The 21,755-nt window shown below is 41.3% G+C and overlaps 1 protein-coding gene across 1 annotated transcript in view; it reads left to right on the forward strand.

The window, feature by feature from the left end:
• ADARB2 (adenosine deaminase RNA specific B2 (inactive)) overlaps positions 1-21,755 on the forward strand; it is a gene marked incomplete at both ends in the record, with an annotated part of 302,283 nt that overhangs the window by 243,975 nt on the left and 36,553 nt on the right. Inside the window, 2 exons of the mRNA XM_084213135.1 lie at positions 1,873-1,987; positions 17,567-17,735. Of these exons, the coding sequence (XP_084069261.1) occupies positions 1,873-1,987; positions 17,567-17,735 (284 nt within the window). The remainder of the gene's footprint in view (positions 1-1,872; positions 1,988-17,566; positions 17,736-21,755) is intronic.

Below are 21,755 nucleotides of genomic sequence, written 5' to 3' on the forward strand. Positions count from 1 at the left end.
TTATATTAAACTGTATTTTGGGCAAATGGTTAGTTCCCAGAACAGTACCTCGGAAAGCTAGGTTTAGAGAAACAAAGAAAAATTATTGTGTCAAAGAAATCCTATCCTCTATGTATTTGAGCAAATTGCAATCACTTACAAGGATTGTACACAGAAAAAAATATTCCAGGTTTTATGAAAAGGGGTTTGCTTAAGTGTTGTTGTGGTTTATTTAATTAGATTTTTTTTATACTTACCATAATAATGTTTTAAAATTAAGCTGAATTTCCACAACAAACTGTAGAAACATATGGTGTACAGCCTGCAGAGGCACTTAATGGCAGTAGCATTACTGATATTTGTGAGTTAGAAGCTGCTTTCCTCTGAGAAATAGCTGAGTGTTCTCCCAATTTAAAACACTGTTTTACACAAACCTTTTTTCACTGCAATTAACAGTTTGGGGAGGAAAAGAATGAATGTTATCTCCTTAAATACATTTCCTATGGCTGTGGATATTTCAGGAAAGTAGTGTGTCAGACTCAGGGTCTCCTCCATGTGTGTCATGAACACACTTAATGAAACCAAGTGGATTAAAGGGGGCCTGTTTTACCAGGATCACCCCCAGGCAGCATATCCCAACACCAGAAGAAAAAAATGGAATTGCTGTTTGGTTGAGCCACTTTTCCGAACAAAGGCACAATCCCTTGGGATGCTAGGAGGTCTCTGTCAGTCCCCCAGAGTAAACTCCAGCTCCAGGAACTGCTTCCAAAAGGATTTGTAGTTACAGCTTGGTTCCCTAAAAGAAATCACATATCTTTAAAAAAATCCTTTGGATGTTACTTTTTTATGTTCAGACTTGCAAAGCACTTTAAGAGCAACTCATGCTCACAAAGAGTGTTCCACTGACTTATCTCTAATGTATGCTTGAGAGGCTCAGTGCAAAACAAAATTCAGAGATTAAGTAAATGAAAAGATACCAAACATTGCAGCAGGGAATCATTCCAAGTCATGGTGTTCTCAGGAGCACCAGAGCTGATTTATGTTCGTGCTCATCCATGCAGAGTCTGCAGAATTCACTTTTTAGACCTTATTAATCTGCTCTGTTTTAGTAACCTGGTTCCCAAGACTCTCCCTGGTGATTGGGCTCATTCACACCTGAGGGTTCAGACCACACACTCTCCTGTGCCCAGTCCATGGGAAAACTTGACCTTTCAAAAAAGATGCCATGCACAGGAAGAGACGTGGCAGAGCAGTCCCTCCCAGACCTCTGCACACCCATGAACTGCAAGCAACATCTCTGGCAGGATATGCAAGCCAAGATTCCCCATCATCCTGCCAAGGCAGAAGTGGAACAGATCATGGTGCTTCTCTGGCAGATTCCTGACCTGATTGCTTTGCCTTAATAGCTGTGAGTCATTAAAAACTCACTTTGAATGCAGAAATAGGTGGATTTACTGATAAACCAGGCCTCAACTCAGCTCTCAGTCTTCAGTGGGCTAATGGAAATTTTCAGTGGGCTCACAGAAATAAGTGGTTTTGTAGGACACAGGTTCACCTGTTTATCTTAGTATAATAAAGTGCTTTAAGTTCCTGTGAACTGGTGATAGACCAATGTCTTAAGAGACTGGAAAAAGGCTCAGCCTCTAAATCTTCTCCCTTTAACCCCAGTCCTAGTCAATATGGGTCTCTTGGCTTTCATGCAGTTAATTTTGCCATTTCTGAGGATGATGTCAGAAGTTGAAGGAGGGGTACTCATTTTGTCTTTGCTCAAATAGGTGGTGTTTAATTCTAAACTGGACCTCTCAGCAGCTGACATCAGGTGACTAATCTGCAGAAACGCCCAGGTTCCTCAGTCAAAGAAGTGAAACAATTCTTTCTGACTGTCTCTTCCAGGATTTTGCTGACTCTGTATACCAAATGGTTGCACAGAAGTTCCAGGAGCTGACAGAAAATTTCACTTCCATGCATGCACGCCACAAAACTCTCGCGGGCATTGTGATGACCAAAGGTAAGATATTCTCTCATTTATTTTCCTCTGGCATTTTTCATGACTAAGTAATACATTATTTACCTGGTTCACAATACTGAAGGATGACTTTACTCCCACACAGAAAAATGAATAGTAATGCAGTGAAAAGAAGCATTAAATATTTACACCTCAAGTAAGTTCACACAAAAAATATTGGCAACAGAGTTGAAGATTTATTCATAAATATGTTGCTGCCATTTCTTTGTTTACAGGACAAAATGCAGCCCTCTCTGATTTTTCATTTCCTTACAGCTGGGAGAGAGAGGTAGTTATCAATAAAAGTAGTTTTATTTATTAACTACTTTCTTAGGTCTGAATGCACCAAGTTCTTGTTATACAACATAAACTTTGGTTTAGAGTGGCAACAGAAACAAATGTGCTTTCCAGTCAGAAAAAAAAACAAACCCAGAGTATGTGTAATTTTAGTTCTGCTCTTCTCTAGCCATGGGAAATACTTATACTTACCAGCAGGGCCAAAATTTGGTATTCACTCCTGTTAAGACTTGGCTGATTGACACATATTGTGTGGAAATCTTCAGTGCTTTGATGAAACAGTTGCATAGATGGTCCTTCTCTGCAAGCACCCTCAGGTGGGGCACCTCAGTATTGATGAGGATGTCAGCAGTGGAGGTGCTTCCATAAACTTCATTGTCTCTCTGACACATGGAGCAGTGGGTCCAGTACAGAAATGAGAAGATAAGCTCAGAGGGGAAAGGCATATATAATTCATCCAGGCTTGTCTCACTCCTTCCTATCAACAATTACATTAGCTAGATTCAGCAGGGACCACTGTGAATATTGCAAGACAGAAGGATGGAGATAGGATTTTCTGATGGATCTTTTCCAACTACAGAGCCAAAATGCAGACAAGATTTCTGTGCTGAGCATCTCCTTTCTGATGTGAAAAGAATAAGTAACCATATTCAGTATGAAGGGAAATAAAAAGGAAGTGTGATTGATTTTGGGATGTGAATGATGCACACTAGACCCAGCATACCAGCTGTCTTGTCATTGTCAGATTCCTTGACTGTGGCTCTCATCAGATTTAAACAAAGTGCTATAGTTTATTTAGATGAGCTCTTTCCAAGCAGAAGCACAAGGAAGAACATTTAAATATACTTTTTAGAAGAAGCTAAGCTACAGGAGCCAAGAACTGTTACTTTAACCACATGTAGGGGGAAAGCACAGGGGAGGTTACACTTAGTGTAAGAAATGCCTGCAGGAATTTCATCCCATTTTGCTTTGCCAAGGAGCTACTCCTACATTCTTTAGCCCAGGTCTAGACCAGCTTTATAAAGCATGATTGAGCCACTGCAACCTTATTTCTACATGTCCAAAGCAGCACATTAAAGACCCACAATATATAAGAAGAACAGTGACTGGAAGGAGTCATAATTCCAAAGTTATGGCTGTTGAGTGCCTGCAGTGCTAGGGGAAGAAAAGGGCACCTCCAGGCTTTCTTGGTCTTTCTGGGCAGTTGGGGCTGTCTATGTCTCTTCTTTGGGGAAGGACAAAAGGTGTCCTTATGCTGTTTGTTTCTTTTGGTGGGTCTCATACCCTTGTGATTTTACAAATTTGTGTTTCATATTTCATCTTAGTCAGCATTAGGACAAAGCATAATTTTCCTTATGCTCACAAACTAATTCCCTCAAGGCTTCTTTTTCAGTTCTGAATTCCCTCTTATGAATTTGTTCACTCTGTCAGCCATCCAATTTGTCAATATCTCACTGGTTTTGTGGAACCCAGAAAAGAAATTTGCAAATATAAAGTGATTCACAGAAGATGAAAGTCTAGAAACAGCCTTATCTTAGTCTATTCTCCAGGAAGATTTGAGTTCTTTCCAGCACAAGAATCTCAGCCAACCAAGGCAAAATGAATCATCTGTCATTTGTGTCATTATTTTCTGTACTAAAGTTGTAGATTTGTGGTCTCTTCTTCACCATCATTCCCAGCAGTAGCAAGGACCTCAACACACACTTTTCAAAGATGGCATAGGCGGGTTTTCCACATCAAGCACTCAAATGAGTACCAATTCCCTGTGTTTAAAAAAAAAAAAAAAAATTGGCAGAAGCTGTCTTAGATTTCTGTAAACAATTTACTAATGACATCAACAAAAACAAATCTGGAAATGTCTTGTAGCATTTGGTACCATAAGTGACAAAAACTGACTTGTTTTTACCTTCATTTCAATTTACTGTCATCCTGACTAGAAGCAGATTTATCTGTGCTTGTACAGTTTCCAGGCAAAGCTGGTAAAAAGCACAATGGAATTCTGTGATAACTGCTGTTAAGATAATGCAAGATCTCTACAGACAAAAAAGAAGTGTGCTAGATTGGTTTTCTTTTTCTGAACTCTGACATTTTTTCTGTCATTTCAATTTCCCAGGGAAACCAAGGAGAATTACGTTTGGCCACTGTAATTGACTTATGCTGTAGCACCCGGGGCAAATTCCAGTGTGTAAGAAAGAAAAAAATGTGGAAAATTGTGTTATTGATGGACTGAGAATGTTCTACAGTAATAAATTGCTAGTCAGTGAAACAGGCAGTCCAAAGCATTTAGAAATGCTTTGGTCTGAATTGTGATGACAACTAAAATCTCCATGCTTTTTTGTGAAAATAAGTTTAGTTGTTTAGCGGACATCAAGATAATCTTAAAAATATTGGCCTAGGCAGGAGCAATTTACCACACTAGATACCAGCTGATGTGATGTTATCTGATGTAATACAATAATTGAATATAATAATAACTAAAAAACTCACATAACTGATCTTGAACTAAATGTTTCAAAAGATTGAAGAGTTTAAGTCAATTGTTTGATATGTTATCATGTATTTGAAATCTGCCAGTCCTCTAACATATTCTAATTTTGTTGAAACACACTCAGAGAAGATTGTTCTCTCAAAAATTGTTTGATCAATTCTAAGAAAAATTGTTTAACAAGTAAGGGCAGTCAAGTCTTCCTCATACAGCAAGCTATAGTCCAAGACTATCTTCAAGTAGAACAATAAGTATACTTATTATTGTAGCATAATATTTATATGAGGACCTATGCTTTACTGCACCTTGACTCTCCACAGCAGATCTGCTGATTTCTCTGAAGATATGATGAATTCACACATGGTAAATTAAGAACATCAGCTCATCTGTGGAAAAGACATTCTGGACAACACCATGTCAAACACAAGGCATCAGCTCAGGACTTGCATCACGTGATGCAAGGAGTTATCTTCCCTCATCATGTTTTGCATTAGTGGCTGAAACACAGTTGATAACATTTTGGCTATGAGCATGCAAAGTGCCAAGACTATCTCTCTCTCCTATTCCTATCCCCAACAAGTGAACTGGAGGTGAGCAAGAGGCTGAGAGAGGACACAGCCAGGACAGGTGTCCTCAGCTGATGGAGGGAGTATTTCTTGCCATAGGACACTGTACTCAGCAGTAAAAATCTGGGGAGAGGGGAAGGGGGAGATAATTGGGTTCATGGCATTTGTCTTGCCAAGCAACCATGAACTATCATGATATCAATGCATTAGTCTTGCCTTCCTTCTGTTTCTTCCCAGTCCCACAGGAGACTGGAATGAGGGAGAGGCTGTGTGGGTGTTTGGCTCTTGGCCAGGATCAACCAATATTTCATTTCAACAGCAGCTGTTTCTTGATGTTTCTGGTTGTCAGGGAAAGATGACCCACCAGCTCCCCATCCTTCTGTTTCTCAGGTGCAATTTGGACATCTTATTCTGACTCACTGCTCTGCTGTATCTTTCTATTGATGTTTTCAGAGAGAAATAGTTTTCAATATTGTTATTGTTATGTCAGTTGGCACATTTGAAAAAACAAAGGGCAAGCAAGCTACTATTTACAAGGCAACAAATGCAAAACCAGAGCACTGTCACATACCTCTGGGCCCAATGCCCAGAGTCACAGATTGTGGGGTGACAGGAGGAGCCCCTGCGGTCCCACCATGGGTCACCAGGCTGGGCAGCTGTCTTTACCAGCACACAGAGCATTGAGGGGACAGTGTGGCAGTGCTGTCTGTCCCCCAGAGCTGGGAGGTAAGAAGCCCCAGGGCAGGGCGGAGCAGGGTGGGAGATGTGAGCCTCACACTGAGTACTGTGATCTAGAGCCTGGTGGCATTCACACTGTTTATTGGCATCACAGAAAGAGTTTGGCTTTTGCTCTACCTGAAATCACCAGGCACAGTAAAGAATTCCTGTCACTTAGTAAAGAGATGATCTATTATTGCTGGGGTCCTCTTTGCAAAAAAAACCCTGCTGTAATCATTAGGGACAAAATGAAACTGCTATTTAAACACAATTTTCCCATTTGTGTTTGACAAATCTTAGCAGTTTAAATACTGATAGGAACTTTTTGTCATGCTTTCTGTTAAAAATGAAGCATTAAGAAAGTTCAGTCCTTTTCACAGCAGTGTAACATTCATAGAAAAAGATTACGGGTTGATTCCTCACTTCAATTTTCTCTCTTCTAGATATATATTTTTTTTTTTAAGGCTGACAATCATTTTGATGTTAAAAGCAAATTAGGAGGTCTTCTCAGTTATCTTGTGTGAAATAAAGATGAACTGGACAAAAGAGCCCTAAATAGAAATTTCATGCTGTGATAAAAGATGGGAAATTATCATCCGTATCTCATGGAATGGATCTTAATCATTGCTAAGTGGAATAACAGAAAAAAGTAAAGTTGACAATATGTCTCCATGGATCTTTCCAGTCACATTAAGATTCACAAAGCCTGGCTTTTAAGTCCAATCAGAAATACTGCTGCCCAATTGATTTCTAATCCTCAGTATGAGTAGGAAAGTTGCAAAGCAGTAGCACACAGTAGAACATCCAGGCCATGTCTGGAGTACCAATCTGCTCCACCCCACGCTGCACTCGAGTAGCCAAGCCAGTTAGACAAAATGTGAACGATTTACACATTAGTGTCCAGAGCAGATTCCTCAGGAAGAGAGGCACAGGAGGAATTTAGGCTCCCAGATCCCATTTTCATAGTTAGATGGATGCCAAAAGCCTGGTCCCAGTGAGATTCAGCTTTTCCATGAGAGTTTAAACTTCTGAAATCAAAACTGAGTGCCCAAACTGCTGACATCCCTTTGAAGATCTCAGAAGGTCTCTTCACCTACTGCTGTCTGATGCTCTCAAGGACATGGCACAAAGTCATTTGATATTCTTGTAAACATTATTGACTTCTTATGTATACCAAGGTTGACATTTCACCAGTAGATGACATTTTTTCTCAAAATAATTTAAAATAGGTAAAAATATATGTAGTTAGAACCATATATGTCACTCTTTCTCAGAAATCTGGTTTCCTCTGCTTATAAACCCTAAACCAATAAACTTCAGATTCTCTCTAAATAGTTTTGAACCCCATAAGATCATCCCTTTTCTACAGCTGCAACTCTATTCCTGGATTTTTTAATGGGCATGATCTCATATTCCTGCAGCTCAAGAGACTTAGGTTTCCAAATTCCAGCTCAAAGGACATTTGAGGTTTTGCAATTAAAGCTGGCCCCACCAAAGCCATCACATCTATTAAAATGTGAACTTAGGCATCATGAGGACTCCCCCTACAAGAGTAACTTTGTGTGTTTCTTCATCATTTCTGTCAAACAAGGGCTAAGGAACAGAAAGCAGATGAAGACAGATTACTTAGAAATGGAAAATATGACATGGGACACAATCTTGCAGCCTTCAACAGAGTAGGAAAAAAAGAGTTTCAGGGACAACTCTTTTTTGGTCAGGTTATATGTTTTGCATAAAAAAAACAGGGAGAAATGCAGGCACCAGCTGGGAGTAAGCACAGAACCAGAGCTTCACTGTTGGAGATGAGCACACCAACGTGCACACACAGAGCCTCTCATTGCTGTTATTGTCTAACCTAATTCCATCCTCTTAGCTCTTTGGTGGCACAGGTTCAGAAGGAACAGGACAAAACACTCCTCCCATATCAGCAGTTTTAGGCACTTCCACAGGAAAATGGGAAGGGAGCTGAGTCCCTCATTTCCCCCCAGCTGAAGCAGCGGTAGGTGTCTCCAGCACATTGCACTGCTCACCTCTGGGCAACTTCAGCTCCCCACTGGCCCACAGGTTACTCTGGTTCCCATCTCTTCTCAGACACTGAGCCTTTTTATCTCTCTGAACATTTACTGGCTCTGGATTTAGTTTTCCATTCCTGCTGTTCAAAGTATTTTTCTGATTGAAACACCTCTCAAAACCTGGATGCAGACAAGGCCTTGGCTCTGTGTCACATATAATTGCATTGGGCACAAGGATGGGTGTAACAATTAGCATAAAACATGGAAATTAAAAATAGGCACTTCTGTTTCCTAAGTGTGTCAAGCAAGGAGTTGGCAAGGTCAGACTTTCATTCTGCTCTGTGATAAGGCAAACTGGAAGCTGTCCCAATGTCAATACCAGGAGTGCATCTCACCCTAAAAAAAGAAATTTCTTTGGTGAATAAAGGCTTGGAAACCATTGCTTTCACTTTACCAACCTAGTAAAACACATAGAAAGATGTTTTTCGATGTAAGTACACTAAAGAATATTAAAAAAATACAATTAAAAAAGATTCCCACATAAAACTAAGTTCTTCCTGCATTTAACTGCCAAAATTCATTTTTTCTCACTGTAATTTAGAATCTTACTACATCTAAAACTGTCAATTTACTTAATGCTCAGATATCAGTGGCACGACATTTATTAGAGAAACACAGATATCTGCAGTCAGGACATGGCAGGAAAGTGTAATTCAGTCCTGCTTTAAAATTAGGAATTATGTGCAAGCTCTCTTCTTGTGATAAAAGATGAGTATTCAAATACACATGAAAGGAAAAAGGAAAAAACCCTCAAAAAGCTTTGATACTACCACTACAAATTTAGATTTATTTTTTTAATCCTCAAGGGTGTGGTAAGGAGGTGAAGCATGCAGGGGCCTGGGCTGGCTGACCCTCCTCCCTCTCAGGATTTCCAAAGCCCACACTGAGGAAAGGAAGGGAAGGTAAAGGGCACTGGTGCTCACAAACACAGCACTACAGCACTGTCTCCTTCCACACTCCTCAGAAGCAAAGCTGATGGGATTTCATCCTTTTGGTCCACTGAGGGGAGGGAAGAAATGGACCATAGAAATTAGAACTGGGAAAGACCACTAAGTCATCCAGTCCATTTCCCTGCAAGCATAAGATTGTTCCCAAGTGCTCTTTCCAGTCTAGATTTAAATTAATCAATTAACAATGGGGCTTTCAACAGTACCTTGGGAGACCATTCTAGCCTAATGGATCTCATTGTTAACAATTTTCACCAGTTATTCAGCCTGACTTTTATTTTCTTTGATGTCATCTCAGGACCTCAGTTCAGCTGCTCGAAATTTAGTGCCCACTTCTCTCCTTGGGGTTTGCACCTTTCAGACACTCAGAAACACACACACCAATGTTTATAGTTTTCATATTCAATTTTTGTACTGTCTCCTGCTGGGTCACTCTTCTCTGCAGCCCCCAGCAGCCTTGCCTTTGTTTTCTGATTCCCTTCCCCTTGAGCAACCTCCTCACCATTCTTTTCCAGACTGGAAATCCATCTTTTGAATGAGTTTTAAGGAAAGGCCTGCACAAAGAAAATCTTGCCAAATGGATTAGCACAAGAATCCTTTCTCAGGCATCCCATGGTGTGATCAAACAGTACAAAATGGGCTTGTGTCAGAAAGGGATTTTTTTTCAGAGGAACTGAATTCGGAACTTATTTACAAGTGCACTCCCCAACCCCTCCCCAGCCCTGTGGGTTTGGGCAAAATTTCCTGTGGCTGACTGTGAAAGGAGAGCCATGGCCACTGTCAGGCAATACCCTGGCTCTTGCTTCCAGCACAGAGGGGTCAGAGATAGGGCAGAGACAACTGTGACTCTGTCCCTGCTCCTTCCCTGATGAAGATGAAGAGCTCTGCAAAGAATAGCTTTCCCCAGGCAGCACAGTCAGAGGGAGGACTACTTAACACATTAATAAGGGAAGAAAATATGAGGCTCTCAGAGGCCCCCTCTACACCCTTTCTTTCCACAGAAATACAATATAGTCAGTTACACATAACCCACATTTTGATGTAAGGAAAGGAAATCCCTCTGTGACTCCAGTTAACTCAAAGACTGTTCCCTTTATACCCCTAAATATCTGTAACCTCACTGCTAGCCACTTCTTTGTTCCCATTATTTGCCAGCGGTGTATCTGCCTTTTGTTCAGACTTTGCAATTCCATTTCCTAAGCCCTCAATATGCTTCTTTCTTCCCATATTTTAGTCAGCTACTTCACATCAGCTGCTCCCATCCACCTCGTGGGGTGTTCTTTGGGACATCCAGTGTGAGCTAGGGGCTCCAGCCACAGTGCTCACTGAAGTCCCAGGTTCCTGTTTGTCACTGGAATTACCAAAATCACTACCACAGGTACAACACAAAATGGGGAGGAAAAAAATGAGCTGCAGCAGTCTTTATGGCTGTCAGATAAATGCATACTGTGCATTGATATATGCATACTATTAATCATCCCTGCTCTACACTGTTCTTCTCTTATAGCTACATTTTTAAAAAAAATTTTATTTTAGTCAAGAGTGTGGTTTTGTTCCCCATGCAGAGCTGGGGACAGCAGAGCTCTCTGTGTCAGGAGTGCAAATCCTACATCAAAACTGAAGAGCAAGGCACGCTGTGCCACACACCAGCCCCTCAATCCTCAGCTCCCTCCTTGCACATCTTGATTTCACTCCTCTTGAAGCCTCAGAATAGAAGGGGTTGTAGATGCACCACCAAGTTCTCTGATGGACCTGGTAAACACATCCCTCACTTCTCACCATCGACCTACCCCTCATGTAAGCACTAACATACAGGGGCACTGGTTTCCATTTCCAGAGAAATATGTCCTTTTCCTGTTTTGTTTTTTTTTTGAGGGAGAAGATGGGGAGAAGAGCTCTTTGCCTCTTTGGCAGTATTTTCTATGGGACATTGCCCACTCCTGGGGTGGCAGGCAGCAGCCTGGCAGCTCAGTGCCCACAGGGCTCTGCAGAGGTTCAAGATCTGCCTTGGGACGGTGGGGTGCAGGACTGTGCCCACAGCACGCCCCTGCAGACAGCTTTTCCAGCATCACTGCCCTTTCATGTCTTGACTATCTCTTATTACAAAATTAAAGCCATTCTAAGAATGTGATAGGGCTGCCAGGGAAGAAGATAAGAGAAAATAATGCAGGACTTGTCAGTGCTATGTAACATCAAGAAATTTTCCTTCCCTAAACAAACCTGAAATGGAAACCTGAACTTATTCAGCTGTGAGTAGAGGGTATTAAAAAAAAACCTCTTCTGTGATCAGAGCTCAATTAAGCTGCCTTGAAAATTATTCCAAATACACTTTTTTGAGATAACAATAGACAATCCTTTTGACTGATTTGTTAAAAAAGGTAAAGAAAGAGCATAAAATTATTGCTTATCAGAGAGAGAAGCAGCACCATTTAAAATAACATGAAATTGTATCCCATGAATTATTCAGGAGGGCTGATGTTACACTATCATTATTTCTGGCTTTCCTTTTTACTGCATTGCATTTTGTGTAAGTTGTCTCCCACCCAATAAAAGAATGTGGGTTTTCTTAATTAATCAAACCCGATTTTTCTGATTTTTTTTTTCTAATTTAAAATGAATATATTTCAAGCAGTGAGCTGTCTTCACGGTGTCAGGCTGAAAAAGAAGATGGATTTCACTACCACTAGCAGGGTCTAAAACATGCAGTGCAATAGTCACTTGCATACTGACTGGTGCTTCTCTACGTGTCGTGCCAGCTGCTGAGAAACCAAAGTGTGATCCCAGTTGTATCCTGGCATTAGCAGTTGTAAACTCCCTCCTGTCTGTGTGAGTTGGGCTCGCTGAATTTCTCAGCTCTCTGATGCACAGCCTGTGTGATTTGCTGATTGCAGGTACCAGTCTACACATCCCGCAATTTCCTCAGGATTTTGATTTTCCTTTTCCAACACAAAAACATGCAAGGCTACAAACTCATTCTTATGGAAGGTCCTAATGATCATAGCCCACTAGAAGAGTAACTCATTTAAAATCAGTGGAAGCAATGACTAGACTAGCCAAAACTCACTTGTTTTATTGGTAGAGCTGTGTCTTCAAGCAGATGGGTGTAGGCATTTTGTGTTTATGTCCACAACTGACTTAAACACTCAGCTCACAGCCATAGTCCAGAAGATGTCAGCCAGTTCTCCACATCCAGCTTGTCTGCTGAGCAAACCTTCATATTTTTTGCTTGCTTACACTCTCTTCTGTCAACATCTTTCTGAACCATTTCTGTTACAAGCTCTGTTGCTGCAGGCCTGGCGTTTTGGGAGGTTACATAGGGAAGACAGCCCTGTTTTCTTTCTGTGTGCAATAGTTCAGCTCAAGGCAAAATGAGCATCCTTGAATATACTGACATTGATACAATTATCCTCAACTGTTGTGGGGGGAAAAGCTGAAAAAAAGAATCTCGTGAAGTTTAAACATAAGGGGAAAAATTGTAAAGGATAGATTTGTTCTGCTTGCCCTCTTATTATCTGGGGAGTTTTGATCTGTATTTTGCTGCTTGGGAGAGAAATTTTACTAAGAGCATCTCTCCACAGTAGGGAAAGGTTTATTCTTCTGGCTGTCTATAGGTCTTCAGAGTTCATGAAGAGAAGCTGGCAATACTGAGATATAATGTTGACTATCAAAAAGCAAATATCTAAACTAGGCCAGATGAATCACCTCCTAGGAAAATTCCTCTCCTTTGACTATAAAGAGAGCCTACAGCAATTAGCTCAGCTATGGACATCTAAACTCTAGTTATCCAGAGCAGCTGAAATGAATCTCCCTGTTGGTGTCAGCAAACTGGAAATGGCTTATAATAAAACCCAGTTTCTTTTCAAGAGCTCAGCTGTGGCATGAAAATCTGCACAATCACTGACAGACAAAAAATGAACATCAGGGATTCGAGGTTCCCCCTGCCTGGCTGTGAGACGAGTTCCTGCCTCTAGACTTGGGCTGGGCTCAGGCTTCCAGCAGAGCTCCAGAAAGGATTATTACCTCACTGGATCATTAGACTGGATATGTGGTCAAAGGCAATGTGTCATTTATGTGTACATTTTTATTTTATAATGCAACTAATTGACAGAATTTGTCAAGATAAAATGTAGTGAATTCCCTCCCTGCTCTCTCAGCTGTCCTCAACAACAGGGTGTCAGCCAGGACCCAGCCACTATGCTGACACAGCTTCCCAATTTCCTTTCCACTGCTCCATTTCCTTTTCAAATTGAAAACTATTAGAAGTCTTTAGGCAAATAATAGAAACCTAATGCAGGTGCCTGTTATAAATTGTTCACCAGTTACTTTGAACCTAATGTCTCTTCAAATGTTACTCTGCAGAAGGCAGCGAGGGTAGGAAATGCCTCATGAACTCTGACAATCAGTGGGTCAGGAGTTAAGGTCACAATAATGTAAGCCATTTCTCCTTGTTTGTCGAATAACCTGGATGCAGTGACATCCCTGGATCTTTCACCTGAGATTGACTCCCCTCAGTAAGAACATGAGTCTTGTGGGGAGCAATCTTTGTCCTGGATCAAAGCCTCTGTACAGCCCTGAGCAGGGTAGGTGCCATAAGGCTGGTGGTGCCAGTCACTGCTCATGTAGGATTCTGCCTCTCACAAAGCCACAGCTTTCCTAGGCATGGCTTGAGGATGTGCACAGTCTGGATCCGCTGCATGTCTGAGGTTAAATTAATCAATGCTTATGAGGGAGCTCGACTTTCATAAATAGAAATTGCTTGAGAAACTTGAAGTATTCTGCAAGCAAAATAAAATAGGAAGTAAACATTAATAACAAGAGTTAGTAATTACTGGTTTTAATGCAAAATAGACAAATGTACAGAAGTGCCTATTAATTCTGAATCACTGAAGCAAATATCTAGGCTCCAGAGCTGAAAATGCTGCCTAAAATGCCAGTGTGATTAGTCAATGCTAAAATCTGCCTTCATCAGCTGAGCATCACGTCTTATTCTCAGAGAAAAATTCCTCCCATGTTCACTGGCAGCAATATCAAACATTACACAGGGGATAAACCTCCAGCTCTGTGTGTGTACCAAACAAGGCATGCAAGGGGACAATCTGTTAGCATGTATGCTCCTGAACACAGCGGACAACTGTCAGGTTGTTGGAAGTATTTCTCATCATGCTGGGTGCCCTCACAGGCACCCATTGAACAGGCAGCATTGAACAGTGCTGCATTGGTCACAGATCACTTTCTCCATTTGGCTCCCCAGTGAGGTGTAAATATTTCAGAGCTAATGCATAAGTCATGTACACCTGGGTTTCCAAGTGCCACAGCAGCGAGACATAACTCTTGGGTATTTCTGAGCATAGAGGAGCACGGATTATTTTCTGACGCTGCAAATGGAAAATACATGGAGATCTTTAATGTTTTACACTCAGACTGGTTCTGCAAATTCTTGGAAGCCATTGCCTCCCAGCCCCAGGCAGCATCTAAGTGATGCTCTGCAAACTCGTGCCCCTTGCCAGGACAGGAAAACACCCCAGGCTGTGTCCACACGTGGTACCCACTGGGGCCCCATACCACTGGAAGCCAACATATGGAGTAAATTCACCCAAACATGAACACCCCAAGCACACTGGCTACTGCTGTGCAGGTGGACATTGTGATAGCAAACAACACCAGAGGGATTCATATTAATGCTGCATCTGATAGGTGTTGGGTGCCTTTCTGTTTCATTTGTGAATAAATCCAGACCTTACAGAAAATCCTGAATGCATTCATCAGCTTACCTTCACCTGAGAGGAGAAAAAGAGTTAAGTTTATTTGTGGATAAAATGATTGTGTACTGGGCTGATTCAGGGGGTGAGGAAGGTGTAGATCCCGGTGAGCAGGAGGGCTTGCCCAGGTGGTTTTTCTCTGTATTTTCAGAGCCTGGTGCTTTGGCTATGAAGGAGGGGAAGGAGAGAGGAGGAGGCACACCAGGGGCTTGCTAATGTTAGGAGAAGGAAGCAGTTGGTCTCTCTGCCCTGAGAAGGAGTATTGACCGAGGTCCTCAGGGGCAGACAGAGAAGCTCATGGGTTTCTGTAGGAGGAAATTGCCTCTTGGTGTACTCCTGCTGTGCTGAGGTAAAAAAGGCTCTATCTATACTAGTAAATAAATAAAATAGAACAGAAAAATAGCTGATTCTTTTCATGGGCCTTCCAACCAAGGAAAATATTACATACTGTTGAGAAAAATATACACTGCTTTTTGAGATGCTGAGTGGGACTCGAACGCCTCAGTGGCAGGCAGTGGCCCATGAAATGTTTGATGTTAGTCCATGTGAAAGACACTGTTAACTAGATGGACGTGTCGCAATCTAAGATACCTATTATTTTTCTCATGAAAGCACTGACCCTAAAGCAAAGCAATTTTAATGTACAGACTACAAGCACATTTCTTTGTAGGGAATGAGTAATTTTTCCACCTCAACTTTTTACCTAGTAATAAAATTGGAATAAACACAAGGGCTTTTTCTCCTCTCCATTTCTCCCATATGTTCCAATCTTCACTTCTTGGGTTTTCAAGATTTCCAGCTCTTTTGTTTTTCTCCCCAATAATTACTCCAAAACACTTTTTTAGGGCCACATCTATAGTAACAAAGAGAGATTAAGCTCTCACCACAGGCACACAGTGATGTGTACTTTGTCACTAGTACCTGTAACAACTTCTGTATGAAACTCTCACAGCCAGGGGCTCAGATGGGATTAACTGAATTTTTCACAATACTTACCCCTCTCCTACAAATGCCACAATGCTGCAATGCCGCATTACTGCTAAACTTTTTTGATTACTGATGTAGCTTTTGTACTGATATAGGCATGAAATAATTTTGATATCATTTGCAATTATATTCATTAAGCATACCAACAGTGCTACAGCACATCATCCACAACTAGTCCCGGTGCTGTGTGGAGATTATGAAGGGCTGTTGATGGTATTTACTAACGGGGAAATCATTGGCAGTACCAATCCTTCTGTTTAAAATATTATTTCCTTCTCCATTCAACTCTTTTGTCATTTAACACCAATGGATTTTATAAGGGAACATAGCCCCAGACATGCCAAGCCAATAAAATCTGCAGTTTTTCAGTTTTTCTGCTATTCAATAGACCTCGTAAGAGGAAAAAAATTATTTTTGCTGACTCTATAAAACTATTCCTAAAGCTTTTCTAAAGCTAAAGTAAGGCCATAAAACAGCATCACCATGGCCCATGGGAAGATTGTTTCCATTCCTCCTATGGGTATTTGCAGCCTCAGATCTGTCCTCATTTGAGTTGTAACACTTTGAGGTCTTGATTCAATTACCTAAACATGGGTGTGTGTTTTCACTGAGCCTCGTTATGGATTTCTGTGTGAGATGCATGGGGAGGGTGCAGAACCTCCTGGGCTTCCCAGACTGCAGCCAGATGTTAGGCAGGACATGAAGGGCATCTCAGGTGACTCTACCTGGGCACCAGCAGTCTGGGCTGCTGTGCTGTCCTGTGCAGGGGTTTGCCCACACACAGCCATTGTGTCAAACACAGCTCTACACTCAGAGGCCACTTTGTCACTTCTAGAGGAAGCACCTATCAGGCAAAAAAGTTATTTTTCCCAAGAGCTGCTCCCTTGTTCTTTGGTATTCAGTGAGATGAGTCCAGAGATGTGTTTCTCAAGAGATCATTTCATTTTGGGCTCAGTTTATTCTAAATTTTACTTTGAAATTGTCCATGGGGCTGAATGAGCTATTTTTTAGAGTGAAACCCAGGCCCTGTTGAAGTCTCTAAGCATTTTGTAACTGTCTCCAAATAAATTAGGATTTATTCCTAGAAAGTGTCTATCTGGACCAAGTAAGGAACATCTTTCAATTGCCATCACCATTATGTAGAGAGGCAACAGGTGAACAAAGCTGGTCTCAGTGATAAATGTTCCATCCCAGAGACTACACTGAAAAGAGCACTACAGAAATATAGCTGTTCTTGGAGATGCTAAAAGGAAACTGGACTGAAAGTCAAATCTGTTAGGGTATTTTCTTCATGATTTTTAAAGAGCAGCCCCAGGAGCATTACTTCCATTTTTTTTACTACTTAAAATGCAACAGCAATGAAAGCTTACATTACAGGGAGTATGTGCTCCCACCAGAAAATGTCTTCAACAGCTCATAAAAACCTGGCCATTTATCAGCACCGCAGGAGATCTTTATTACCTCCCTACAGCATATGCTCTGCTATGATGTAGTTATTGATTTAACAAGTAAACTTCATGGTGAGCTTTTATCTTGGAATTAGCAGCAAGACTGAAATATAGACCTTATTATTCTAATAACACAGAGATGTGAGATTCCTGCGTATTCCAAAGGCCATATCATCACCTTAACAAGCATCCCATTAGGGCTGTCTGGCTGCCACATCAAAGTGTGTGCTGTGAGGACTTTAACAATCATGGTATCATACTCACCCCCCGCAATTTCACAGCACTTTTGTTTTTCTTCCTACAGGTTTGGACATCAGGCAAGCTCAGGTTATTGTGCTGTCATCGGGTACCAAATGTATAAATGGGGAATACATAAATGACCAAGGGCTTGCGGTCAACGACTGCCACGCAGAAATTGTGGCAAGAAGGGCATTTGTTCACTTCCTCTACTCACAGCTGGAGCTACACTTAAGGTAACTGAATTCTGTTGGTTTTTGGGGGCTGTTATATGGCCTTCAGTGGAACTGATCCATCCTCCAGACAACTGAATTATTTGGTTTTTTATGTCATTTTTTCTGAGTGTTTAAGCGATGAAGTAACAACACACTGCACAAAGAAAATTGAGAGTTAGGTAGTCTAAAGTGTTGGGTCATGAGCTGCTTTACTTCAGCTGATTCTCTTTCAGCAGCGATTAGATATGACTCATAAAGCTGGGCTTTATGAAGCCTGATGATTTTGTACAAATCTTTACGTGCAGGCTTATTAGCATCACTCACTGACCAGAGACTTGAAGGGAGTCATTTTGCTTAATGCAGCCATTTTCCTGTGTTCCTTGCTGCTGCTGAAAGATCTGAAAGAAGTGATTTATTGATCATTAATGTCTTCATTGACTCACTAGAGAACCAATGAGTGTTAACAGCACAGCAAAGTTTGTGCCAAAGTGTAAGATGCTATCACTTAAAACATCCTTTATGATGTTTTAAAATGTTATAGCATGTAGAATCATTACAGTGGAATTATTGTTCTTGTCTTCAGCCAAATCCACCTTGTTACCTTTTAAATGGCTAATGGGTCAGACACTGCCTGGAAGGTGGTAATAAGTGAAGTGAGGGATACCTCACCTCAAAGTGCTGTCTTTTCTCTGATCCTGTCTATCAACAATCTGGAAGAGGTTATGCAGTGCTTGGTTATAAGATTTGCAGAGGACACCACAACGTGGGAAGGACCAGTCACTGTGCTTGAGGGCTGGTCTGCCATCCCAGCAGGCTGGAGGGCTGGACCAGCAGGAAGTTTGACAGAAAACTTAGCAAGGACAAATGCAAAGTCTCACACCAAAGAGGAGGAAGAATGACCTTCCTTCTTTCCATCAAGAATGAAAGAAATCCAGGCTGGAGAGCAGCTCTGCTGAAAAGGGATGGGGCTTGTAGGCAGACAGGAACCAGGACATTAGGAAGTGGTGTGCCTAACAGCAGGAAGGGCCAGCAGGATCCTGGAAAGTATGAAGAGTCTGTCAAAGGATGTTAGCACCCACCACTAATCAGCACTCATTACAGCCCATCCAGCCCATCTACAATGCTATGTGCAGTTTTGGGTGCCCCAAAGGAAAGACATCAATCGTCTGACACAGATTCAGCAGAGGCTGTCCACAGTCTCAGGGGCCAGAGCACCTGGGCTGTGTGGAGGGAATGACAGATCTGGATCTGGTCAGCCTGCAGGTGGGATGGCAGAGCCAGCAAAGCAGGTGGAGCTGACACAGCAGCACAGTGGAGCTGACATCTTCACCAAGGTGTGCAGAGGGAAGGTGGCAGACAAGAGGGACACACTGAAACAAGAGAAGCTCAGACTGAGTATGAGGACTGATTTTCCCCATGGGAATAGGCTAGCAGTGGGACAGATCACACAGAAGTGTTGTGCAGTCTCCCTCCTGTCCTGGACATTTTCAAAATCTGAGTGCATAGAACATTGAGCAATCTGTCAAACTACTTTGAGAAGGAGGCTGGGATAGAGATTTAAGGTCCTTACCAGCCTGAATTATCCTATGATGTGAAAACTAAGCAGAAGGGAAGCTGAGGTGGCATTTATTATATGGAAGGAACCAAGAAATTAAGGAAAACAAACAATAAACCTCTTTCTCTGTAAGTCATTCTTCTGCCCTCCATTCTTGAGTGCATATTCATGTGACTTTTTCTGAAGGCCATTCAACTCAGTGCAAAAACTTCCTTTGACTTCAGGTTTTTCATCAGGTCACAGACACAAGGGTTAATCTCAGCAGGATTGTGTGTTCCTGTAAGCACCTGTGATACTGTTTCACCTAAGCAACAATAACAGGATAATGGCTGGTTTCACTTGAGGCTGGAGTTGAAGACAAGCGAGTATATTGAGTACGTGGGTTTGGCTAACAAAGGGGGACAAGAGCATTGAAGGGTTTAATCAAAAACAATATTCTCTCAATTTCATTCTGAATTGCTTTCAAGTTTACATTAAATTATTATGTTTTCAGCAGTGTAGCAGCCCTAGTACTTGCTTTGTGCTATGGTCTCTTGGGAAACAAGTGCTAACACTGTATCTTAAACTATTGTATTGATCCACCTCCCTAACATGTTCAGTCATATTATTACTTTATTTGGATCAATGTTAACAGCCTTTTGTTAACAGAATTCTCAGTGAAACACGAGCTCTGTTCACAGCAACTTCAAATCACTCTCAGTTCAGCCAAGACCAGGCACCACCACTTGCCTAAGCATCTCACACCATAAAAATCTCAGCCAAAATTGTCAAGGCTAAGCACCTTTGAATGAAAGAGCTGGAGTTACTGTCAAATCAGATTCTGCTTCCTTAAAATCCATGGAGAAGCAAAACTCTGTGTTGTGATATATTCTTCAATTTCAATATTTATTGCCACACAGTTTTTTGCCATCATCAGGAGCTTTGTCCTGTGGTGACATTGAAATCATATTTACTCCTTTTTGTCTGGAAAAAGAGAGATCTTCCTTTCACAGAGAAAACACATGATGCTGCCACATACTATAAGGACGGAGTTTTTAGGACTAAAATGGTAACTCAGCTCCACTGGGATTCCATGTACACCATCTCCTCAGGCCTGGGAGAAACACAAAGCTATTGTAATGCATTTGCATTAATTAAACTCCTCTCCTAGGCCAGGAAACTGTTGTACAAAGTAATAAATGAACTAAAACCTAAAAGATGGTTTTCTTTTGAGAGCATCATTCTTGACTCAAAGAACTTAAATTTCCCATCATTCACTATGGAACAGGCAAGTTTGTTCTGTGGAGAGTATTTCCTATTTTTCACATACCTTCCTCCCACCAAGACTACCTGCTAAGTGTGGTCTCTGCAGCTGGATTTCAAACTTCAGGAGCTTCCAGTGGAATAAATATTTTTCTGTTTGATGCTGGCTTTGAAAAGGAAACCCTTCTCCAGAACTTACAAATACTGCCATTGACCTCAGTGAAAGCAAAACACACACTTGGCTGAGTGTACCCTTCTAAGAGCAAGGGCAAGCAGGTTGGAGAAAGCAAGGTCCATGATATAAAATTAATGGCCAAGAGACAGGGGTTCACTGAATCGAATTTACTTCTTGGCAGTCAAGTGTTGCCCAGATCCCCAAGGCCCCTTTGGTCACCACTGGAGAGACATGGGCATCTCTGAGGTGGAGCTCAGCAGACCTGTTCAGGTATCTCTTGGGGGTGAGATGAACTGCCATGTACTGGGGCTATTTAGTTTCCATTTCTCTAGAAAGAGAATACAGCAACTTCTTCACATATTTAAGCTGCAGGACAGTTCCATCCACAAGCCAATGTTGCAGCAATATGGAAATTACTTCTTTTCCCTTCTTTTCTTATTGCTAAATGTTAGAGGTGAGATTTTCCTGACTTTTCTTGGAAAAAAGTTCCAGAAATGGAACTTTATCCTCTCTAAGAAGCAAGAGTGACAAATACTTCAAAAGGAAACTTTCTTTCAACAATTCATTGTCTAGAGCTTGAGTTAAATAAAAGCTAAAAGCACAACTAAAACCTGTCAGCTTCTAACCAGTGTGATTAAAGCCCTTAGCCCTCCCAGATTTCATTTTTATGACAACCATAATCCTCCAGTTCTCCAGACTTTCACGAAAAAGATGAGAAGTAAGACGAAAATTTTTCTGATGTACAAAAGAAGGACAAGAAAGACCTTTTGAGAAGCTTTTTCTAAGAATCACCATCAAAAAGCACACAAATTCGATAGTCTGATTGTCTTGCTATGGTGATGGGAAAATCATTTTCAGTGGTATTATTTATATCAACTGGCCAATAGGGAAGAAAAGAAAATACAACTCTTCTTTCTAAAGAAAAACAAAATTAATAGAGTATCCTTAAAATAAATCAACACCATCGTAGGCTTGCTACTGTAGTGCACCCTTCAGGTGCCAGGGAGATGATTTTACCAGAAGGTAAGCTCTTTCAGCAAATCAGATGAAAACCAGTGTTTATTTTATA

The sequence above is a fragment of the Fringilla coelebs genome, assembly GCF_963513975.1.
Source record: "Fringilla coelebs genome assembly, chromosome: 1".
Taxonomy (NCBI): domain Eukaryota; kingdom Metazoa; phylum Chordata; class Aves; order Passeriformes; family Fringillidae; genus Fringilla; species Fringilla coelebs.